This window comes from Capra hircus, chromosome 13, assembly GCF_001704415.2.
Source record: "Capra hircus breed San Clemente chromosome 13, ASM170441v1, whole genome shotgun sequence".
Classification (NCBI taxonomy): Eukaryota; Metazoa; Chordata; class Mammalia; order Artiodactyla; family Bovidae; genus Capra; species Capra hircus.
The window spans coordinates 65,709,909-65,734,886 of NC_030820.1; the positions used below are offsets into that span (position 1 = coordinate 65,709,909).

Here is a 24,978-nt window from a genome sequence, read left to right on the forward strand (position 1 = left end):
CGAGGTCTCGTCCAACCGCCTGCCGGTGGCTTCCGGAATGGGACCGTTGCGAGGAGGTCGGTTCCAAGTGGGCCGGGGCGCGGGGGGGAGCGGAACGCGGACGTGTACGCGAGAGCCGTGGCGCACTGCGCGCTCAGCACCGTGCAGCTGGTGAGAGCGGCCCGGCCCAGCGGAACGGCGGGGACTGACCTGTGCCTGGAGCCCATCCCAGCACACGGGGTCTGCCGCGAGTCCCTGGCGTCCCCTCCGGAGCCCTTTTGGAGCCACCCTCCCGAGCGGAAGTCCGCCTGCGGCTCGGGCCCTGGCGGGACCTGCTCGGAGGAATGGCGCTGCGGGGTGAGGCGTTGCGCAGAGCTCGACAACGGGGTCCCGCGGCCCACACGCCTTGGCGAGTGGGCCGTCGCCTGCGGGAGGCTAGTGCTCGCCATTCGGGGGCCGGCCAGGAGGGGTCCTCTTCCCCTGCGGGGCAGGGGCATGAGCTCGGGCTCTTTGGGGGTCCGGCGTCTGACGGGGGGCTGGCCAGCGGTTGGGACTGCGGGCGAGTGGAGGAGAGGGTGGCGGTGGGTGCGGCGCGGGCTACGGGTCCCCCCGAGACCCAGGCGGGGACCGCAGCCGCGGAGAATCCGCGGTCTGTCTTCACCCATTCATTTGACTCGCGCGGGCTTCCGGGCCAGGTGGCCTAAGAGTGAGCTTTTGGCTAAATCGTCCTTCTTTGAACCATAGTCCTGTTCAGTGAAAGGGGTGAGAAAGTCACACCTCTTTGAGAGCTTACGAGCGTGAGTTCTGAATTTAAGATGTCTCTGGGTACAGACTTGCAGTGTGCCACGTTTTCGTAAAGTGACCCTGTGCCAAGTTACTTCTCTGCACCTCAGTTTCTCATCTGTTAAATAGGTTAGTCTCGTAAATTAGGATGGGAGTTAAATGAGACCATCTCCCTGCGTAGTGTAGAACAGTGCGCGGCAATCAGTAAGCACTCAGTAAACTGAACTATATCGCCAAGTATTGAGAGGACACTGCAGGATGCAACCTCGTGTAGTCTCACAGCAACATGGAAAATGGGTACTATTTTATTATTTCCACTTGACAGACGGAATCTCAGAGAAGACAGGTAACTTGCCCAAGGTAACAATGAATAAATCTGTGGGCTCGTTGCTCCATTATTTGACAGGTTGAAGATAATAGAGTTCCTGCAGTTTGATTCTCAACTAGTTAACCTGTCTTAGGGCAGGTAACTATTTCTGAGACTCAGTTTCTTTTCTTGGTCTGTAAAGTGCACAGACTTGGGTATTGTGAGGATTTAATGACTAAATGCACACGGAGTTCTTTAGTATTGTGGGGCATACCAGGCACGTGTTAAGTGCTCAGATTACAGTCCCCAAAGATGTATGGTTAATATCGTTGATACGAGGTGGGAAGATCAGGATACTGGCCCAAGTGCTATGTTAGAGGAACTTGCAGTCTAGCTGGGAAAATGCTAGTCACAGTTACTAGATCTTAATGTACTGAGTACATGCATATTCAAGGCACTGGGTCAGCATTAGTATCTGGATCCCTCTTTTACATCTTTACACGTATCAGCAATTCTGATTGAGTTCTAGCCAGACTCCAACCAGCTGGTCCCCTGGTTTAGACCACCACCACCATCTTTTTTCTTGAGATGTGGCTGTGGTCTCCTGACTGGTGTCTCTTTTTCTATCCTTGCCCCTCTGTAATCTCAGCACAGTATTGTTTGTTCTCAACACAAAGTTCCTGTTAAAATGAAAGTCAGATCACTCCTCTGCTCAAAATTTTCTCACTTAATAAAAGCCAGGGTGCCCATAGGGTCATCTGGGCTTGACCTTTGCTGTGTCTGTCACCTTGTCCTACTTCTCACCCCTTAATCCTCTCCAGCCATGTTGCCCTGGCTAGTGCAGAAAGTCCCGGCCGCACTCCAGATTCAGGGTCTTTGTACTTGCTTTTCTTCTTGGGATAGTTTCCCTCCCGATATCTTCATGACTTGCTCCTTCTTTTCCCTCAGATTTATACATGATATCTATTTCTTAGTTAGGCCTTCAGAGGCTGCCATGTTTAAAGTTGCAGCTCTTCCCAGATATCCCTTATGTTCTTTATTTTTCTCCACAGCACTTTTCACCTTCTAAGATGATGATTAATGTTTCCTAGTTATTTTGTGTCATGTCTTTTCCCACTAGAGTGTAAGTTCCATGAGGTTAGGGGTTTTTGTTCCGTTTCATGTTGTATTAACACCAAAAATAGTTCTTGGTACCTGGTTCAGAAACATTGGATGAAGGATGATCCACATTGCAGATCTCTTTCTAGTTTTTTTAAAGAGCTTTCACATTCTTTAGGTTATTTAATACACACAAGGGCTTAAGTAGCACAAACACTCATATCCCTAATGTAGGCATCCCTTCATCAACATTCTACCAAAAATAGTGGAGTGAGAACTCTTTAGATGGACCTGGGTATGAGTCCAAGATTGGTTGTGTCTAGGCTGTTCTGGTTGTCTTTCTTATTTGTAAAATAACTTTCTCAAGGGGTTCTAGTTCAAACTGAAGTAGATGATATAGGCAAAGGGGCATTAATTATAAATGTTAACCCTGTGATTACTGTTACTTGGAAGGCATACTGTTTATGAAGCTGCCCATTTAAAAGGCTTTTATTCCAATGAAAACTAGAAATGTTTGACTCCTGGCATTTCCCTCTGTCCCCTGGGGCATGATAGATAAGGACTGGGTTTTTTTTTCCCATTTATTCAGCAAATATTAATTCAGTACTACCATGTGCAAGGCTTGGAAATATTGGGATGAATAAAAGCAACAGTCTATCCTTGTGGAGCTTATAGTTTAGCAGAGAAATCAGACATTACTAAATTTAGTTGTAAAAAATACTACATAGAGTTGCAAGTTGCTTTGAACGGATATGGAAACAACAACAACAGTGTAAAAGCAGGAGCAGCTAACATTTATGTAACCCTTATTTATATACATGCCACTAACATACATATTCTAACTTAATGCATGTAATCCTAACAACCCTGAGGTAGATACTGGTATTATCCCACTTGAGGAAACTGAGGCACAGACTGGTCACATTGTAACTACCACAGCCACCTGGCTAAAAAGTGACAGAGCTGAGATTTAAACCTGGCCCCAGACACCTTGTGTTTCACCATAGAACTGGGACCCCATCCAAAGGAGGGCTGCTGGGGGGCTTCTTAAGGAAGAGATGCTGCTGCTGCTGCTAAGTCACTTCAGTCGTGTCTGACTGTGCGACCCCATAGATGGCAGCCCACCAGGCTCCCCCGTCCCTGGGATTCTCCAGGCAAGAACACTGGAGTGGGTTGCCATTTCCTTCTCCAGTGAGTGAAAGTGAAGTCGCTCAGTCGTGTTGGACTTCTTAGCGACCCCATGGACTGCAGCCTGCCGGACTCCTCTGTCCATGGGATTTTCCAGGCAAGAGTACTAGAGTAGGTTGCCATTGCCTTCTCCGAAGGAAGAGATACTTGACCTGAAATCTGAAAGTTGAAATTAAGCAGGAGAAGACATGCCAAAGAGCTGAATAGGAAAGAACTACTACTACTACTAAGTCGCTTCAGTCGTGTCCGACTCTGTGCGACCCCATAGACAACACAACTCGTTAAAGGAACGGAGAGGAGGGCAGAGAGCCACAGATGAAAGAGTGGGGGAAGAGATCCACTGGGAAACGGGCAAGGCCACGTGAGGACTCGGGTTTGGATTTGTCGTAGGAGGCATTGGAGCTACAAACATATGTGAGATGGGAATGGTGTGATGAGCCCCTTGCTTTAGATGCTCTGAAGCTGCTGGGAGGACTGTCATTCAGATAGTTGAAGACTGTGCCCACCGTTTCCCCAGGGGGAACCTCCCATTTCCTCACCCTTTCTCACATGACTTGGTTCCCAGACCTTGGTGCGCCTCATCATTGGAACTGTGTATAAAACTTTGAATAGTGTGGAGTGTATTTATTTAACAATCATTTCCCCCCAAGGTTCAAGCACTGTCTTCCTGTTGGCCCTGACAATCATAGCCAGTGCCCAGGCTTTGACGCCCACTCACTACCTCACCAAGCATGATGTGGAGAGACTGAAAGCCTCGCTGGACCGCCCTTTCACAAGTTTGGAGTCTGCTTTCTACTCCATCGTGGGACTCAGCAGCCTTGGTGCCCAGGTGCCAGATGTAAAGGTGAGATCACTTTTGCCTTGGTGGCCTCATTCCTTCACTGTCTTCCTTTTGTGTACTTCAAACCTAACTCTTGCTTATTTGAGAATACCTAAGGCTAAGCCAATATCATAAATATTTATATCAATCTGACAGATCCTCTTTTTTTTCCCTGAATGACTAATGTATGTTAGTACCATGCTGGTTGTTTTAGTAAAGTATAAAGAAGACCAAGTCATAAATCCTTTAGGAACTTTCTGTAGCTTTTATTGAAACTTTTACGGTGAGGCTGGGCTTTCCTGGTAGCTCAGACGGTAAAGAATTTGCCAGCATGCTAGAGATCGCAGTTTGATCTCTGGGTGGGGAAGATCCCCTGGGGAAAGGAATGGCAACCCACTCCAGTGTTCTTACCTGGAGAATCCCATGGGCAGAGGAGTCTCACGGGCAACAGTCTATGGGGTGGCAAAGAGTCGGACATGACTGAGTGACTTCTGTTTCATTTCAGTTCACTTGCAGTGAGGCTATACTTGTTAAGTGCCCCGTGTGTGTGGGTAATAAATATTAAAGGAGTTCAAGATGGGGAGCATCCACTTTTATTGAACACTGACAGTTACAGCATCAGGCAATTGTGATTTATTTTTTGGGTCTTTGATTAGGAAAAATGCATCATGACTGAAACCTTTCCTGGATTTAGTAAAAGTCTTAAATTGTGAATTTACATTTTATTCATTACAGTAACATGGACAGCCTAGGGTAGGGAATTAGGGCCCGGTTTCTCACATAAGCCTTGTGTGTCAGTTTCCTATAGTTGTGTAACAAATTACTGTGAACTTAGGGATTTAAAACAACACCCATTTATGAATGGATAGTTCTGTAGGCCAGAAGTCCAGACAGGCTTGGTGGGGTTCTCTGCTTAGTGTCTCATAGGTCCCTTTGAAGGTGTCGGCCAGGCTTGGCTCTTAACCATAGGCTCTTCAGGTTGTTGGCAGAATCCAGTTTCTTGTAGTCGTAGGTCTGAGGTCCCCATTTTCTCGCTGTCAAGCCAAGGGCTGCTGTCCACTCCTCATGGCCACCTCCTTTCTTCTCATCTTGCCCTGTGCCCACTTAGGTCAGTCATGGCATATTGAGTCCTTCTTGCTCTTCAAATCTCTCTGACCTCCTCTTCTGCTACCAGTTGGAAAAAACTCTGCAATTAAAAGGCTTACCTTTTAGGTCAGGCCTACCTGGAAAATCTCTAAATTTTAAGGTCTGCTGTTGTGGGGCTTTAATTACACCTAAAAAATCCCTTCATAACAATTCTTAGGTTAGTGTTTAAATCTATAATCAATGGATGGAAATCTGATGATGACATCTTTAGAATGCTGCCTTTCTTATACTAGCATGGAAATGGCCCCACATTTAAATGGTTTATGACTAAAGTTTATTTTTCACTTGTACTATAATATGGCCATCAACAGTCAGCTGAGGCTTTGCTTTATATTCTTCAGGCCAAGATTTAGCCTGATGGAGTAGTCTCTTTCTGGACTCATGTAGAGATGAAAGTGTGACTTTTACAACTTCTCTTCAGAAGAGATACTTGCCACTTCTTTTTTCTTTCTCATTTCTTTGCCTAAAGCAAGTTCAGTAGCCATGCCTGGGTTCAACAGATTAAGGCAATGTAATCTTCAGAGGACAGTGCATTTTAGGGAGCGGTAACGTGTCCAGGTAGCTGCTCACTCCCTTTGCTAAGGCCTATCTTGGCATCCTCCCGGACTCTCTCATGCTTTGCATCTTTACCAGTCTCCCTCCGCCCCCATCTTTTAATTATGGAACAAGCCAGGTCACTTGTCCTGGAGAATTTTCCCCATTCTGCCTTTGATTGATTATATCCTCATGTTGTTTTTGAACATATTTTCTTACCTCTTGGATTCTTACAAATGGATAATTCTTGAGGCTTATTTTATATTCAGGGTCAGTTTGTAGGCAGCGCTGTGTACCTCCTATTAGTGGATGCATAATACCTGATTGTTTCATTTTTAGTTATGATAAAGTTAGATTCAGGTGTTGTCACACTAGTTTATCTCTTGTACACAGTATATAGCAGGGATTTGTTTTTTAATCTATTTTGACAATCTCAGTCTCTTAGTTGGGGATTTAGTTCATTTATATTTTTTGTAACTATGGATTTAAGTCTACCATTTTGTTATTTTCTATTTGTCTATCCATCCTTTCCTCTTCCTTTCCTTTCTTAGTTTGAATCTTTTTTAAAAAATAGTTTATCTCTTTTATTGACTTTTTGCTTACTTAGTTTTTTAGCAGTTGATCTAGAGATTGTAATATACATCTTTTTTTAAAAAAACATATTATTTAATTGGCTGTGCTGGGTCTTGTTTGCTGCTTGTGGGCTTTCTGTAGTTGTGGTGTGTAGGGGCTACTCTAGCCGTGGTGGGCAGGCTTCTCATTGCGGAGGCTTCTCTTGCTGGGGAGCACAGGCTCTAGGGAGCACGGGTCTCAGTAGCTGCAGTTCATGGGTTCTAAGCTTAGTATTTGTGGCCTGGGCTTAGTTGTCCTGTGGTATATGGAATCTTCTGGACCAGGGATTCAATCCATGTCCCCTGCATTGGCAGGTGGATTTTCAACCACTGGACCACCAGGGAAGTCCCTGTTAATATGCATCTTAACTTATCACAGTATATTTTGAATTATTTTGCCACATCATGAATAAGGAAAGGACCTTATAACAAAATATTTCTCTTCAAACTCCCATCATTTGTACTACTGTCATACTTTTTACTTTTTTTCAAGGATCACAGCCTTGTGCTGTCTGGTGTCTCAACATCTCATTTTGTTCAGTTTTATAGTTACATGTGGCAGTTTAATATTTTAATTCCGTCCTGGTCAGAATAGGTAGTCCCAGTTGATGTCTTGCAGTCCCTTGCAATTGTTTTTTTTTTTTGATGCTCAAAATGTTCCATTTTTGCCAGTGGGCCAGAGTGTTTCTGTATGTGTGTGTTTTTGTGAACTAGTAGTCTTTGAGAATTTCTGATGTCCTCAGTTTATCCTTCCTGGCTGGGACTAGAATCAGTAATTACTACTATCTATTGAATATCTGATATACACCAGATACACTGGACATGTTATCTTGAGTGTTCTTAATTCTCAGTTCAGTTCAGTCGCTCAGTGCTGTCCAGCTCTTTGTGACCCCATGGACTGCAGCACGCCAGGCCTCCCTGTCCATCACCAACTCCTGGAGTTTACTCAAACTCATGTCCATCAAGTCGGTGATGCCATCCTACCATCTCATCCTCTGTCGTCCCTTTCTCCTCCCACCTTCAACCTTTCCTAGCGTCAGGGTCTTTTCAGATGAGTCAGTTCTTCCCATCAGGTGGCCAGAGTATTGGAGTTTCACCTTTAGCATCAGTCCTTCCAATGAATATTCAGGACTGATTTCCTTTAGGATGAACTGGTTGGATCTCCTTGCAGTCCAAGGGACTCTCAAGAGTCTTCTCCAACATCACACACAGTTCAAAAGCATCAATTCTTCGGCGCTCAGCTTTCTTTATAGTCCAACTCTCACATCCATACATGACTACTGGAAAAACCATAGCTTTGACTAGACGGACCTTTGTTGGCAAAGTAATGTCTCTGCTTTTTAATATGCTGTCTAGGTTGGTCATAACTTTTCTTCCATGGAGCAAGTGTCTTTTAATTTCTTGGCTGCAGTCACCATCTGCCGTGATTTTGGAGCCCAAAAAAGTAATGTCTGTCACTTTACACTGTTTCCCCATCTATTTCCCATGAAGTGATGGGACCGGATGTGTTATCTTAGTTTTCAGAATGCTGAGCTTTAAGCCAACTTTTTCACTCTCCTCTTTCACTTTCATCAAGAGGCTCTTTAGTTCTTCACTTTCTGCCTAAGGGTGGTGTCATCTGCGTATCTGAGGTTATTGATATTTCTCCCGGCAATCTTGATTCCAGCTTGTGCTTCCTCCAGCCCAGCGTTTCTCATGATGCATTCTGCGTAGAAGTTAAATAAGCAGGGTGACAATATACAGCCTTGATGTACTCCTTTTCCTATTTGGAACCAGTCTGTTGTCCTGTGTCCAGTTTTAACTGTTGCTTCCTAACCTGCATACAGAGTTCTCAAGAGGCAGGTCAGGTGGTCTGGTATTCCTATCTCTAAGAATTTTCCACAGTTCTTAATTCCACATGGTCAGAAATATTTTCCTGTAATAGAGGAGAAAACACAAGTTCAGAAAGGTTAAGAAAATTGCCCTGTGTCTGCTAACCATCATCTGAATAGTAGCCCCTAGGGTCAAATCTAGCTTGAAGTCTGTTTTTGTAAATAAAAGTTTACTGAAACACAACTAGACCCTTCATTTATATCTTGCTTATGGCTACTTTTGTACTTTAACAGTAAAGTTGAGTAATTATTAAAGGGAATTATCTGGCCCCCAAAGCCTATTTATTCTCTGACCCTTTGTAGAAAATTTGCTAATCCCTGCTGTATGAGAGCTGCACTTATTCAGAAATTCAGATATCTTCCTGATAGCTATTATTTGTTCCTGCCCGGTATTTCTGTGTGTGACTGTTGAAACCAACTTTCCTCATGTTGTTATAAACCCTCAAGGTCAAGGTACCGCCTGATAAAATTAGTTTTGCTCCAAAAAAAGTGCACAAGTAGCAGAGTTGTTAGCCCAAGCTTTTGATCTTGGCTACATCTCGGTAAAGTGGAAGTTATGATGCCTTTCTCCTGGGATCACTGAAAAGAGAATGTGAAATCATGTTTTGGCTAATAGGTAACAGGCCCATGAAAGGCCCTTTGATTGTTAACTATTGTTATAATTAATATTTTAAAATGTTTGCTTTTATAATTGTTTTTTATAATTTATTCATGAGAGTTCAGACGGGGCTGGTGTAGGTACTGTATGGACAGCACATGGTGTCTGTAAAGGGCCTGGGAAGAGAGAACAGTTAGGAGGCATAGGGTGGAGCAGTCTTGACCAGCAGAGGTTTTGTATCATCAGGTATAGGAGAGAAAATGGGATTATTAAGTTAATTTTACATTTTGGCAGATTTGAATGCAGATGAGTGGTTTCTACTGATGGATTTCAAACATTTGTGGGACCATAGGATTCAGTCCAGGGAGTGCGGTGGTCTTACTCTAACTTGAATGATACCTTTTTTAAAAAAAGACATTTCTGTATTTTTTGGCTGTGCTGGGTCTTTGTTGCTGCATGCGGGCTTTCTCTAGCTGTGGTGTGCAGGCTTCTCATTGTGGTGGCTTCTCTTGCTGTGGAGCACAGGCTGTAGGCAAGTGGGCTTCAGTAGTTGTAGTTCACGGACTCTGGAGCGCAGGCTCAGTAATTGTGGTGCACGGGCCCAGTTGCCCTGCGGCCTGTAGGATCCTTCCTCCCACACCAGGGATTGAGCCCAGCAAGTCCCCTGCGTTGACAGGCAGATTCCTGTGATTTGGAGCTGCATGTGGATTTAGATTGAACTCTTGCCCCTGCGGGTGTTCTCTGCTGATGTCACAAGTTCGAGTGGATGTTGGCCCAGGCTGAAGGTATAGGCTAAAGCCATCCAGACAGCTGCAGTGCACTATGATTCAGGGGTAACTGTGTGATTCAGGTCAGTCTCTTAGTTGTGTCCAACTCTTTGCGATCCCATGGACTACAGCACACCAGGATTCCCTGTCCATCACCAACTGCCGGAGTCTACCCAAACTCATGTCCATTGAGTCGGTGATGCCATCCAACCATCTCATCCTCTGTCGTCCCCTTCTCATTCTGCCCTCTATCTTTCCCAGCATCAGGGTCTTTTCAAATGAGTCAGCTGTTTGCATCAGGTGGCCAAAGTATTGGAATTTCAGCTTTAGCATTAGTCCTTCCAGTGAATAATTCAGGACTGATTTCATTTAGGATTGAGTGGTTTGATCTCCTTGCAGTTCAAGGGACTCTCGAGAGTCTTCTCCAGCACCACAGCTAATTGTGTGATTGGTGGTGGTGGTGGTTTAGTCGCTGCTAGGTTGTGTCTGACTCTTGGGACCCCATGGACTGTAGCCTGCCAGGCTTCTCTGTCCATGGGCTTCTCCAGGCAAGAATACTGTGAGTGGGTTGCCATTTCCTTCTCCAAATTGTACGTTTAGCTGTGGCTTTTTCTTCCTAATTCAGTGGTTGGCTTCAAGATCTTGGCTTCACGACCACACCACTGAGGGACCTGTGCTGCTTACCGAACCTTTCAGAATCTTTGTTTTCTCATCTGTAACATGGAAATAGAGTATGCAGCTCACAGGTGATGGATGTAGGGTGGTTAGTATGGTGATGGCAGGTAATACGTGTGTAATCAGTATTAGGTCTTAAAAGTACTAATATGTAATAGTGGTAGTTCATGTACATTGACGTTTTATTTTTTTAATCAAACTGCCATCCGCATTGCTTAATGCCTACTGAACAGAAGTTGTTCCACAAATATTTGTTGAATGAATGAATTGTAAACTTCAGCGTAATAGAAATGAAAGCTCTCTAAATGTGCCTCTTAATCAGAAAATAAATGGCTTAATCACATACTTCATTCTTCTAATCACTTATGAAACATGCTGTGGTGAGGGTGTGATGTGTACATTGTAAGCCATGGAAGGAAGGGAATTGTATGGATGTTTAGGAGCTGATGGATTTCCTTATTAGAGATACATATTAAATAAACCAATTGAGAAAGGGTCTCTGTTACTGTAGTGGGGTGTGTCCTGCTTGCTCAGCTGTTGTTGCTTTCAGTGAGTAGGGAGAACTCCCTCAGTTCTGTTAGATCCACTGAGTTGGTTGCTCTCATAGATAGATCATTAGGGGAGATTTCGGTTATTTTGTCATAACAGATTCAGCCGGAAAACCGAGAGGAATGGGGTTAAGTCAGTATGAGAGGAGAGCGCAGCTCTGGGAACAGTGGAGTGTGGAGCGAGAGTTGATTTTCGGTGTTAGTGAGAAATGAGCGTCTTTCGTTTCTGTGTCAAGCACTGGGTCTGTAGGGCTTGCCAGGTGACTCCACAGTGAAGAGTCTGCCTGCCAGTACAGGAGGTGCAGGTTCGATCCCTGAGTTGGGAAGATCCGCTGGAGGAGGAAATGGCAACCCACTCCAGTATTCTTGCCTCCATATTCACGGAATTTTCCCCAAGAGGGGCCTGGCAGGCTATGGTTCACGGGGTCGAAAGGAACATGACTGAGCATGCATGACCCTCCTACAAAGGCGTGTCTGTGGTTTCCTGTCTTTAGACACGTAAGAATTGGAGGCAAACAAATGTGGACTTGGGGAAGTCTGGGGCCAGCTTTCTTCCTGCAGGCTCAAGATCAACCATCCCACATAGGAAAGAAAGCAAAAACAAGCTGCTGACATTTTGAGCTTTGAAATCACAGACTGCTGGTAGATCTGTCTCTGCAAAGCAAGTATAGTAGGCATGATGCTGGTTTTACACAGGAACAGGTCCTTTTTGTAGTCCCTAGAAAGACTATAGCTCAGACTGAAGCCAGGCTGCCTGGGTCTGAATTCCAGTTACTCCATTAAGAGCTGAGTGACCTTATGCCCCAGTTTTCTTATCTGTAAAATTCAGTTAATAGGAGGTCCTAATGCATAGATCGGAGAAGGCAATGGCATCCCACTCCAGTATTCTTGCCTGGAAAATCCCACGGACGGAGGAGCCTGGAAGGCTGCAGTCCATGGGGTCACTGAGGGTCGGACACGACTGAGCGACTTCACTTTACTTTTCACTTTCATGCATTGGAGAAGGAAATGGCAACCCACTCCAGTGTTCTTACCTGGAGAATCCCAGGGACAGGGGAGCCTGGTGGGCTGCCATCTGTGGGGTCTCACAGAGTTGGACATGACTGAAGTGAATTAACAGCAATGCATAGATGCTCTTATTAAAGGAGAAATGCTCATACAGCGCTTGTCAACACTGCTTGCCACATTTTAAGTGCTCAAAAAGTGGTAACAATGACCGTAGACCGTCATCATTTGGGCCTTTGGATGTTGTTCTGTTGTTAAAGCACCAGATGGCGACAAAGCACACATCAATTACCCGCATTCTGCTGAAAGGATTTCTTGACTAGATTGTTTTCTCCTTCAAATCCTTTTTAGATGTGTTGACACTGACTTAGCTTTGGAGACATCTGAGTGAAGACATTGCCATTTATTAGCTTTGTAACCTTCATGAGGTTACTTACCAGTGCTGAACCTCAGTTTCTTATTCTGTTCAATGGGGATGATAATATCTGCCACAGGGTGCTCATGTTCATTAAGAGGAAGAACATCGTAAGCACCCTGCACAGGTTACAGCCAGAGCAGGTGGTCAGTGGAGTGACCGCCTTTTCTTTCCTTACTTCCAGGTTCAGAAGGACTGTGTCTGTGTATGTTTAGTTGTTTAGTTGTGTCCAACTCTTTGTGACCCGATGCACTGTAGCCCACCAGGCTCCTCTGTTCATGGGATTCTCTAAGCAAGAATACTGGAGTGGGTAGCCATTCCCTTCTCCAGGTGGGAGTCTTCACAACCCAGGAATCAAACCCAGGTCTTCTGGTTTGCAAGCAGATTTTTTACCATCTGAGCCACCAGGGAAGCCCTAGAGTTGCTCTTTTTATGAAGTTAGCATTTGGGAGTAAGACAGCTTCCTGAGAAAAATACGTTTAAAAAATGAAATATTGTGTAACTGGTTCTTTAAGCCATCATAGATTGCTCAGAATTTTATTCATCATTCAAAAAAAAGTACACTTGACCCAGTCATCATGTGTATCACTACTTAACGTTGATTTTCCCTCTGTTTAGAAAGCGTGCACCTTTATTAAATCAAACCTTGATCCCAGCAATGTGGATTCCCTGTTCTACGCTGCCCAGTCCAGCCAGGCCCTCTCAGGGTGTGAGGTGAGTTCAGCTTCTTCATGTTTGTGTTTACTTTAAACTGTCAGGTCCTTTTTTAAAGAGAGGTGGTCACGTGAGACTTTTTTTTTTTAAGCAAGGAGACTATTGGAATTCCATTCTTGTGGGTTTTTTTTTTTTTTCTTTCTTAAAGAAATGGACTTGGTTTATGTTTCTCAAGTTTTCACTTTTCATGAATTTTTAAGTAGCTTCTTCCTCGAGTTGCCTCTCTTCTGGGAAGTCTTGCTTTTTTTTCTTACAGTCTCCCTTTAACATTTCAAAATGTTTAAAGTGAAAGATGAATACCCCCACACCAGATTTCTAGAAATCCATTTTTTTTTTTGCTCATAGGAGAACCCCATCAGTAGGCTAGTGACTTGCCAGAATATTTTCAAAAGTGTTGTGCTGAGGTTTCCCAGATATTTAATTCTGGCTTCTGAAATGTTGAAGAGAGTAGTCGAGGACCAAGTGGGTGATGTGGCTGTGGCGATTGCTCTGCCCGCCGCAGGCTGCCCTCACCTGTTCTAAACTCTGCGTCTGCCCGTCCTTTCTTAGATCTCTGTTTCAAACGAGACCAAAGACCTGCTGCTGGCAGCTGTGAGCGAAGACTCCTCGGTGGCCCAGATCTACCACGCAGTGGCAGCCCTGAGTGGCTTTGGCCTCCCCTTGGCTTCCCAGGAAGCGCTTGGTGCCCTTACCGCCCGCCTCAGCAAGGAGGAGACTGTGCTAGCGTAAGTCCGCATCTCGAGCGCTTCTCAGGTGCTTCCCCGAGAGGCTTCGTCCACTGCTTCCACAGGTGTCGTCCGGGCACCTGCCGTGCTCCAGGCACTCTGTTGGCACTGCAGACATCGTATCATACAAAGGTGCATGTCCTCGTGCAGCTCCCCAAGACATGGTCTCCCGTAGCTGCTCCGGCCAGGGCAAATACTGCGTCAGAACATAAGCGTGCTGCTACAGAGAGACACGAGGGCATTTGAGGTTAGGGGCTGAGGCAAGGGTGTGAGCGACCCTAGGGAGAGGGAGGCCAGGGAGCCACGTGTGTCTCGTGCTGAGGCTTGGCCAGGCCACGGCGTGATGATGGAGACTGCCTTGGAGGAGGGCTCATGGGGTCCCTTAGAGCTGTGGGTGACAGCACCCAGCAGGGGAGTAGGGGCTCAGAGGGGAGAGTATCCTAGGGATCCACCCTTGCTCGTCTACAAAAGGCTCAGGTGAAGGAGAAGCACCCACTAGGAAGGAACACTGAGCAACTTTCCTGTTTGTTATACATTTATTATACATGTATTATAACTGACTTCAGGTTGTTTACTAAGCTTAAAAGTTGCACATGGTTTTTTTCCCTCTTTGATCCTTAAACTCCTCATTAAACACAGTATACGTATATTTCATTTTTTACGTGTCCCCCATTTAATTGCAACCCTGAGAAGAATCGGAGTACCTGGACTCCTGTTTATCGTTAGCAAGACTTTAGTGACACAGTGCCCTGCTGCAGAATAGTTGAGTTGTCTCCCAGTGTTTGGTTTGATTTTTTGTTTTTGCTCAGAACTGGAATGTTTCTAACCTTGGAGCTTTGCTAAGAGCAGGTTCACCGTCAGTTGCCTTTCTCTTTGTCACTCTCATCCCACTCATCTTCACGTGGTCAGTAGTCAGTGACTTGGGGGCTGGGACTTTTCCTAGGAGTGGCATTTTATGCACACTCTGCCCAGGGCTTGGCCCTTGCGGTCCTCTGGTTTCAGGTCACAGGACTTAGCACCGCTGTGTCTCCTGTCATGAATCCGTTTGTCGGTGCCTCACTCAGATGCCACCTTCGGCAGAAAAGTCTTTCCATTGCCCTCTGAGGAACAGGGGAAATCTCCCTCCTCTGAACTCCAAACAGAAAGAAGTACAAAGTATATCCATCTTGGGGTCTGTTAGACTTGAGTTTGAATACTAGCTCTGTTTCTTGCTGTGTGACTTTGGGCAAGTTACTAACCTCTCTGAGCCTCATCTGTAAATGAGATCGGTAATCCTTACATCATAGAACAAATATCAAGGTTCAGTAAGATGGTTCTTGTGAAGAGCTTAGTGCAGTGCCTGGTCTTAGTGGGCAAGGGCCACATGGAGTTTGTGCTCGCTAGAGCATTTCCTTCTCAGGGCCCTTTCTTAGGGAGCTGGTTACTTCCTTGATTATATTATAATTTTTTCTGGATTAGATTGTAAGCTTTATTTGTAGTGCTCAGAGAGCTTGGTACATGGTAGGTGCCCAAGAAATAATTAAGTTCAAAACTATATTTTTATATTTCCATTCTCTCCTCTTGTAAAAAACTTCAGGTAGGAAGACCACGCACTTAGAATGCGAGAGAAATGTTCAAGTCTAGCTTCTTATACTTATTGTCTTTGTGACCATGAGCAGGCTGTTTAACCTCCCTAAACCTCAGTGTTTTCATAGGTTAAACAGGAAGAATGATATCTGTCTCATAAGGTTATTGTGAAGATCAAACTGGCAGAATGCCTTGTATAATATTACTACTCAATTGGCCTGTTTTAGGAAATCTTATATAAATTAAGACTTTTCTAAATGGGCCTTCTACATTTAATTGAACTTATTCTAGGAAATGAATGTTCATAAACTTGTCTAGAACAGGAAAAGAACATTTGTAAGCTTGAGTGAACAATCTAAAAAGATGCCGTTGTGGTCTCTCATAAGCCAGTGTCTTTGAATCATCAACAGTATATTAGTGAGACAGGATCTGCTTTCTTAGTGTTTGTATACAGTGCTCCAGAGGGAGAGAAGTTGCTGACTGAGGAATAAATGAAGCCAATGATAAAAGCTAAGTGGATTAATTTCATTCTGAAAACTTCTGAGGTTGTTACCAGCGTGACGCTCTCTTGTTCCGAAGAAGAGAAAAATGATACCTTAATTGAAAAGTTCTTTCTAGGCTCTCCTAGCAGTCTCTTCTGGGCTCAGCTTTTATTGTGGGCAGATGTGGGATTTCTGTCTTGTTTGGAAATTCAGGTTTCCTTTTCTCAAGTGCATTCTAACAAGCGTCTCCGTGAATTCTGACTCCTCTGTTTTCCAGCTTGCCACCTTAATGGAATTTTTTTTCCATGGAGGGAATCTAAATTGTTATGACCACAACGAAAGCAGACAAATTCTCTCTCTCAGTTCAGTTCAGTTCAGTCGCTCAGTCGTGTCTGACTCTTTGTGACCCCATGAACTCTGCAGCTCACCAGGCCTCCCTGTCCATCACCAACTCCTGGAGTTCACCCAAACTCACGTCCATCGAGTCGGTGATGCCATCCAGCCGTCTCATCCTCTGTTGTCCCCTTCTCCTCCTGCCCCCAATCCCTCCCAGCATCAGAATCTTTTCCAATGAGTCAGCTCTTCGCATGAAGTGGCCAAAGTACTAGAATTTCAGCTTCAGCATCATTCCTTCCGAAAAACACCCAGGACCAATCTCCTTACATCCTCCAAAATACTGACTTGATAAATGGTGTTTTTACGCAAAGGCCTGGTCATCTCTTGAGAATTAGAGAACCTTTCTGGGGTTGAGCAGCATCAGCTTAACCACCAGGGGTCCTCAGCTCTCTCCATTCTACTTCTAAAAGCACCATTTCCATTCCAAGTTATCCACATTAAGAGAATAGAACCTAATAAAATATCTTACATGGACATACTTACTTGTTGTTTGTTGTTCGGTCACTGAGTTGTGCCCATCTCTTTGTGACCCCAGCATGCCAGGCTTCCCTGTCCATCACCAACTCCTGGAGTTTGCTCAAACTCATGTCCATCAAGTCAGTGGTGCAATCAAAATATCTCTTCCTCTGTCACCCCCTTCTCCTCCTGCCCTGAATCTTTCCAAGCATTAGAGTCTTTTCCAGTGAATTGGCTCTTCACATCAGGTAGCTAAAGTGTTGGAGCTTTAGCTTCAGCATCAGTCCTTCCAATGAATATTCAGGGTTGATTTCCTTTAGGATTGACTGGTTTGATTTCCTTGCATTCCCGTGGACTCTGAAGAGTCTTCTCCAGCACCACAGTTAGAAAGCATTAATTCTTTGGCACTCAGCTGTCACATCCATACAATAGTTTTCCAATAGTTATTGGAAAAACCGAAGGTTTGACTATGCAAACCTTTGTCGGACATACATACTACACACATACTACATTGCACCTTAAGAATGAAGTGCTGATTGTGTTACAGAGTAGACAAGCCTTGAAAACATTATGCTAATGAAAGAAGCTAAACACAAAAGGTCACATTTGTATAACTCCATTCATATGAAATATCCAGAATAGGTAAATCCATAGAGACAGGACACAGATTGCCAGGGCCAGGGGGCAGAGGGAGAGTGGGGATGGGAAATGGAATGAGACTGTTTAATGGATATGGGGTTTTATTAATATTTTGGACTGATGGGAATGCTTTAAGATTATATAGAGGTGGTGATTACACAACATTGTGAAACATACTAAATGCCTCTGAATTGTTCACTTTCAAATGGCTAATTTCACATGAATTTTACTTCAGTGAATTAAAATGTGTATATACATATACAACCGTGGATAAGGGTTAACAGTTAACAGCACTGTATGACCTAGTAAAACATAAATGTGCATCGGTTGAAGATTAAGTGAGTAATAAAATTACTCACTATTAAATTAAATTGGAGAGCAGTTATCTTTTAGGGGTAGGCATTACAAGAATTTTAACTTTCTTAAATAACCTAAAGAAATGTAACTTTCTTTAGTAATCTATGTGAATTTTTGACAAATATGTACTTTTATAGTCAGAAATAAATGGTAATAGAAATAGAAAAGAAAAGAAAAAAAAAGAATAGACTCTGGTTTGAGAACCAGATCTTTTATTCCTTTCACCTTATTTAATGCCTCAAGGACAAGCAGCTTTCGGGTCTCCTAGCAGGGCGGCGACAGCACGAGTGTCAGCTATGTGTTTACCAAATGCTTCCTGTTTCGGTTGCATTCATCTGGTTTCAGAAAAGTTGCTCCAGATTCTACCAGCAACCTCCGTATATACATTCCACAGAGTTTCTTTGGTCTTGGAGCAAGAAAAGTAGAAAGTTAACAGGTAGCTATCCTCTGCCTGGCACAGTACCTCATATGACATGGGGATGCCCAATATACCTTGGTTGAATTGACTCCCATTCTCTCTCAGAGTGTATCTCTTCTAGAGCTAATGAAGTCTTAGTCTAGCGTTCTCAGTGCAATGCCATTAGGAACCAAGCGGAGGTTCAGAAAGGGGTTCACAGGTGCTCCATCTCTTCTCTCTGCCTTCAGTCCTTTTGTGGGTCCTGTTGCCCAGATTGCCTTCTCTCTAGCTGCAGTGAACTTTGTGATAGTGATGGTCTGTTTTTTTGGCTGTACTGCATGGCTTATGGGATTTAGTTCCCCAACCAGTGATTGAACCTGGGATCGCAGCAATGAGAGCGTTGAGTCCTAATCACTAGACCATCAGGGAACTCCTTGTAATGTAATGGTCTTTGTTGCCTCTTTCCCATATAGATTGAAAACCAGCTCCTTCAGGCCCCAGACTGTCTTACGTTTCTAAAGAACAAGAGCAGGATATTTTTGCAGATATCCTGATACGGGAAGGGGTGCATAGAGACTTGCCATTCATTGGGGTTCTACTCTTTACTTCCAGAACAGTCCAGGCTCTGCAGACGGCCTCCTACCTGTCCCAGCAGGCTGACCTGAGAAGCATCGTGGAGGAGATTGAGGTATAAGTTAATTTTGCCAAGGGAATCTCCCAGTTCCTGTCTTTGAAATCCATTAGAAGGGTCTTGCAGATAAACATGAATCATTTGTTACAGCCAGTTACCTTTCTTTTCATATCCATGGCACACTTCTGTTCTTTGTATCAGAGCAATATTTCATAGGGAATATTGGTTAGGCAAGTATAGTTACACCATCAATGAGACAACAAACTACTTCATCCTATTTTTGTAGATATGATCTCATAGTCCACAGATTTTAGAACATAACAAACCTGAAATTCGATTTTTTTTTTTTTTTACTTACTACTTTGTTATCTCGGACAAATTATTGATGCCTAAGCCTTAATTTCCCTACATGGTGGTAGTTAGGAACAAGTGGAGTTCTAAAATGCCTAGTACAGAATTGACACTCAGCAAGTGGTCGCTGTGGTTTTTGCTCTTCTTCCATCCTTTGCCCAGGCCCTCCTGCTGCTCAGAGCCTGCTCTCATGGACCGCATAGCCAGTGATGACAGGCAGTCTGACAGTGTTGTCACTGGGTTGCCCCACAGGCACGTTGGCTGGCTCAACATGTTCCACAGAAGAGCAGTATGTCTCTCCATCCTTTAGAGCATTGATTAAGGAGGAGAAAGGCTTAGCTCTAGAGGTTGTATCCAAACGGATGGCCTTTGAATCCATCCATGTCACAATGCTTCCTGGCTACACCGCAGCCTGGCCCACTGGCCTTCTGCCCAGAGCAGTTGGTGCCTTGAGTGCCCTGACTCCTGGGCTTGGGCATAAGTTGAAGGGGTCAGGGAAGGAGCGCTCCCAGAGCCACAGAAGATACCGTTCTCTTCAGACGCCTGTATGCTGCACTTCTCTTTCTGCCTGAGCACCTTTGTTGAGAAAGCACTGAGTGACTGAAGTGGTCTGCAGACTGACATTTCCCAAAACCTTGTCTGCGCTGGGGTGACGGTGGTTTGTCCATCTCACCTGTTTTATCCCGTGACTTCCAACCAGCTTCCGTTTTTGTCATGACAGGACCTTGTTGCTCGCCTGGATGAACTGGGAGGTGTGTATCTCCAGTTTGAAGAAGGACTGGAAACAACGGCATTGTTTGTAGCTGCCACCTACAAGCTTATGGACCATGTGGGGACGGAGCCATCCATTAAGGAGGTGCCTGCCTACATCACAGTTCTCTGATGTGAAACTCAAAGGCGTCCTTGACATTATCTCCTAAAGATAGCTTTTCAGAGAGGGCTATTTGGTTAGCTTTGGGCTATCTTGGGTTCGTCATGGAAATGAGAAAGAAAAATGTGAAGCCTGTTCTTGAGAAACTGGTTGTCAATGGGACAGACATGAAAGCAAATTGCTACACTTGTTTTAAATGGAATACGGTTTTGTCATGAGATAGTGGCACAAAGGCCAAGTGCATTATTCTCTGTCCACCTCCCTTTCCTTCCTAGTGCTCCTAACTGCTTGTCTCGTGAATTCTTTCCATGCTGGTGGCCTGTGCACATCCTGTTTCTCTTGAGAAGCGCCCTATATGTCAAAACTGCCTGTTCTTTCTCCCTCCGACCCTCGGCAATGGCTCAATCAGAGCTAATCTGTGCTGATTGACATAGTTCACTGAGAGGCATGTGTCTACCAGACATCCACCAAGAGTTAATTCTTTTCTTTCTTTTTTTAAGAGGAGCTTGTTAACCTGAAGGAACCTTTAGTTGAAATGTGTGTGGGAAGTCTTGAGAGTGGGACCCTCTTGATACTCCTTGTTTGTAAGAAGGTGACCAACCCTTGATCTCAAGGACTTCAAATACAAGCTGCTGCTGTTTTAATTTGAGGAGGAAAGATTTGGGTCCCCAATTAGAACTTCCACTTCTTTTGTGTGATAGGAATGCATTGTGAGTTGTGTGCTGAGTTTCAACTAAGCGGTAAATAATTACCTTTCTCGAGTAATTTGGGTTAATTTTGTATTTTCTCTGGAGGCTGTGATCTAATAATTTATTCACGTGTTAGCATTTTTATGTGGTCTTCTGCTTCATCCTCAGTTTTTAGAGGTCTAGAGATACCAACTCTTATTAAATTTCCATTATGGGTGAAAGTACAAGAACGTGGGTCTTATGGTACAAATCATTTAGAGATTTTCCTGTACACAGTGCAGTTGATGAATTGGTGATATTCTGCATAAAACAACTTAAACTTTGTTTTGCTTTATTCCCAGGCTTCTACCAACCAGATATTTGGCTGGGATAATTTTGCTGTCACTGCTTTTGATATAACCATTCTGGTGAACAGTCCCCCATTTTAACATGTCAACAGCTTAGTGATGGAAAATGTAATTGGTACAATTAAGGAAAATTATTTCATGTCGACTGTGAATAACACTGTCGGGAACAAGGGGAGCTCTTTTGTTAGATGGTAGATTTTAAAAAACAAAACTGATTGAAATGGAAAATGTTTCCTCTTAAGCAAACAACCTCTAGAATTTTAATAATGCCTTTTAGGTTCTACTTTTTTAAAAAATTGCTTTCAGTCCTCTTCTCTAAGCAGCCCATTAGTTCTTAATGGAGAGTTATTTTAGTTTCTTTCTAATGTACATTTTGGCTGTGCAGTTTGGTCTTGTAAACACCAACTTAGTCCCAGCATCCTGTGTGGAGGTGGGCTGGGTAGGAGGGGAGCTAAGCTGGAAGGGTGAGGGCAAACAGGAAAGGACATACCTTATTATGAAAGAACTTCGGAGACAAACAGACCTACATGTGAATTTTGGTCCTTCTCTTTTTCATTCTGTCTTAACTTGTAAGAGTTAATTAACTTCCTTCAGCCTCAGTTTCCTTATTTGGAAATGATTGAGAGCAGTCTTTTCAGGCTCTTTGTCATGATCTGAGTTAATACACTGGTAACAGTGCCTGGCACACACAGACATGGAACAAATGGGTACTGCGACAGGTATAATATAGTAACTCTTACACCTCAGTAGTTGTCTAGAAGTTCCTTACATTTGTACAGCAAGCATTCATAAATGGTTGACAAAGAAATGTATCCCTTTCAGTTTGTACTAGAAGATGCGAAAAACCAACCAAATTCAAGTTTTATGTTTAAATGCAGAATATTTGCTTCCCCCACCCCTACCAAACTGGTTAGTGGCTGAAAGACCTCTCATGTGAACCCTTGGAAACAGAAGAGGAATGACTGAGCCCAGGTGGAGAGGGAGGGGTGGCTGTCCCCCCTGCCTGACTGAGGAAGATCTCAAGCTGTGTTCTCCTTTTCTTGCAGGACCAGGTCATCCAGCTCATGAACGCCATCTTCAGCAAGAAGAACTTTGAGTCACTTTCTGAAGCCTTCAGTGTGGCCTCTGCTGCTGCTGCGCTCTCTGAGAATCGCTATCATGTGCCCGTTGTGGTTGTGCCCGAGGGCTCTCCTTCCTACACTCAGGAACAGGCTGTCCTGCGGGTATGACTTCCATGTCCCCAGAGTGCTGCTCTGATTGCCGTTTCCAGTGATAGGCTTCCAGATATCTACACAGCCAGTGATAACCCCCACGAGGACAGATCTCTTAAATGAAGAGCAAATGGGGATGACCACTCTGTAAACTAGTCATAGGATCTTTTTTTTTCTTTTTCTGGAGTATTTAAAGTAGTACAGCTTTCAGTGAAGTGCTGGAAAACTGCATTTATGGATTCATAAGTCCAGATGTATAGAGAAGTCTTACTTCTAAAATGTATTTTCCTGTACCCAGACTTTCTAAATCCATTATTTTAAGATAGCTTTCTTTAACATTGTTAAGATCAATGTCAGGTCTCTTATTCCTTGGAGCCGACAGTGTATCTCCACTTCTTCATAACATAGCACTCCGTCCCCTCAGCAGTAAGCAAGGACGGTTGTGTGTGTTAACTGTCTGAACAGAGCAAAATGCACACATTTAAGAGTTTTCCATTCCAGTGAGGCATTTGTTGCTATTGTTTGGAAACCAGTGAGAAACTGAAATCTGCATAAGAAATTAGCATCTTGTTTGTATCTAAATACACGAGTTCACATAGGACTGTCCACCTGGTCCCATCAGTTCTTGTGCTTTGCAGGGCCCTTCAGATACTCTCCAGGAGAAGTGCCCCAGACTCCAGAGTTGCCTCTTGTTCCTCTACTTAAATGTCACGTCCCCTCAGCAAAGACTGGGGTGAGAACTCACCTGGGTAATATAGTTCACCATGAATCAGGGGAGCTAAGAAAGCAAAGTAGAAACAGTACTGGCTTTTGAAGCTAGATAGCCTGCAGTTTGTCCTTAGCTGTCTGGCCTTCAGCTGCCCCATATCCTCTTGTGGCCTCAGTGTCTTCATCTGTAAAGTGAAGATTATGCCAGCTGTCTCAGACGATTGGTGGTAGGATAGATACAAGTGCTTACCCTGGTATCTGGCAAATAGTCAACTTTCAACAAATGACTGTTATTAACATTATCCATATTTCTTCAGTTTTCTCATTGCCCATACCGTCATAAAGTGTTTTTCTTGCTAATGATTTTTTTTTTAAGTACTATAGTAGAGCAGTAGTGTGGGAAGATCAGGGGATCAGAGAGAAGGAGATGTTAGCTGTGTGATCTGAAGCCAGGCACTGTCTCTCCCTAGACTTTGGTTTCCTTACCTGAAAAATGAGATCATTGGGTAAAACCATCTTTAAGATTTCCCCCACCCCTAACATTCTGTAATCTGTGTCATTCCAAACTAATTGTGTTTTCTTCTGTCTGATTCCCCCAGAGATAGTAGGCCACAGGTCAGAGACGGTTCTTGAAATGAAATGGTTCTCCCCCAGCAGAGCTCGCTCCCTGTGGATAAAGCTTTCACTCCTAGAAGCAAAAATCTGTACTCCCTCAGCTTCTGTGGCTACAGATAATTTTGAAATGTATTTCCAGTTGCAGGTCACCAACGTTCTGTCCCAGCCTTTGACTCAGGCCACTGTTAAACTAGAACATGCGAAATCTGTTGCTTCCAGAGCTACAGTCCTCCAGAAGACATCATTCACCCCCATCGGGTAAGTCCTGAGCACATCTCTGCAGAGTGCCGACAGACTTGTTTTGGAAAGTTAGCCTGCAGCCAGTATAACCGAGATCATGAAACCAAAGTTACCTACATTTAGGATTATGCTTTATTAATAACAATGTGTCAGGAACATTTCCCCCGTAGGCTTAATATACTTCCATAGTCTTATTTTCAGTGGCTGTGAGTTATTATTAGGTAATTTAAAAAAAATTAAGGGTTAGTTTTTATAGGAAACTTTTAAAGTTTTGAATTAGTAAGTTAAAGTAAGATATGCCCTTTTTTAGGAAATTCAAAAAGCACAGGAAAGTAGAAATAATACAGAAAATTACCTACAATTATACTACCCTACGCCAACCTCTTTGAACATTTCCACTTAAAAAAATATATATAATTGGTATTCTACTATAGACTTACCTATTTTGCATTTAATTGTGGAAGACTTACCCGAAGAAGGTGGGATTTTTAGGAGCTGGGAGGAGGGGTGGGTAAGGAATAGAAAAAGAAGAGTTCGGAGACTTGAAAGAGAAGGTCATTTTAGGTGGTTTTGATGTTTGCCCCTAATAATAATGTGATTGAACAGGAGGTGGCCCAAGATGGGTGGGAAGTGGAAAAGTGAAAAAATGGTACATTCCTGGAATGCTGTACTTTGCAGCCTGTTTGTTGTGTCCATTTGTGATTTTCCTATGTGAGTTGCTGCTAACCCCACTGTCATTTTTAACAGGGATGTTTTTGAGCTGAACTTCATGAATGTCAAATTTTCCAGTGGTTATTATGACTTTTCTGTCAAAGTTGAAGGTGACAACCGTTACATTGCAAATACTGTAGAGGTAAGTGCTTTCTTGTCGTCCCCATTGCCTTGTTAATATACCCAAGGAAATGACCATACAGGCACATGGCATTAACCATTTACAGGTTACCATTTACTCACTTATGACCCAGTTAAAATGAATATGTTAAGAGAGAGGTAGGTTTGAACTATGCTGTTTGACAGGCTCAGCCAAGAACTTAATCATAGGCAGCTGGATTTGTCAATTACTCATTTTGCATTGTAACTTAGCATTACTCTCTTAACATAAAATTTAGGAAGTAGAAAAAATTAAAATCATCCCTAATTCCCCTGAGATATAAATATTCTTAAGATGTTTGCTGCAGTTGGCCTTGATAGATTTAGAAATGGACTTAGTGCTAATTAAGGGGACCAGAAGCATCAAG

General features: G+C 43.7%; 2 protein-coding genes across 3 annotated transcripts in view; one reads left to right on the forward strand and one right to left on the reverse strand.

Moving 5' to 3' along the window:
- Positions 1 to 515, reverse strand: part of MROH8 (maestro heat like repeat family member 8) — a 41,252-nt gene extending 40,737 nt beyond the window's left edge. For both annotated transcript variants that reach the window (XM_018057834.1, XM_018057833.1), the window contains exon 1: positions 190 to 515. In XM_018057834.1, the coding sequence (XP_017913323.1) occupies positions 190 to 476 (287 nt within the window). In that variant the 5' untranslated portion in view covers positions 477 to 515. The remainder of the gene's footprint in view (positions 1 to 189) is intronic.
- On the forward strand, positions 236 to 24,644 carry RPN2 (ribophorin II). Its single transcript, XM_018057835.1, has 9 exons — positions 236 to 336; positions 4,006 to 4,199; positions 12,964 to 13,059; positions 13,609 to 13,784; positions 18,690 to 18,765; positions 19,781 to 19,915; positions 22,013 to 22,189; positions 23,640 to 23,758; positions 24,488 to 24,644. Exons 1-9 carry the CDS (start codon positions 324 to 326, stop codon positions 24,627 to 24,629), a joined length of 1,128 nt encoding a protein of 375 aa, XP_017913324.1. The 5' UTR covers positions 236 to 323; the 3' UTR covers positions 24,630 to 24,644.

Excerpts from the sequence above, each read along its gene's own strand:
- RPN2 (XM_018057835.1), top strand. Across the intron at positions 22,190-23,639 it reads AGGAACAGGCTGTCCTGCGG|TTGCAGGTCACCAACGTTCT; the intron begins GTATGACTTCCA and ends ATGTATTTCCAG. Across the intron at positions 23,759-24,487 it reads ACATCATTCACCCCCATCGG|GGATGTTTTTGAGCTGAACT; the intron begins GTAAGTCCTGAG and ends CATTTTTAACAG.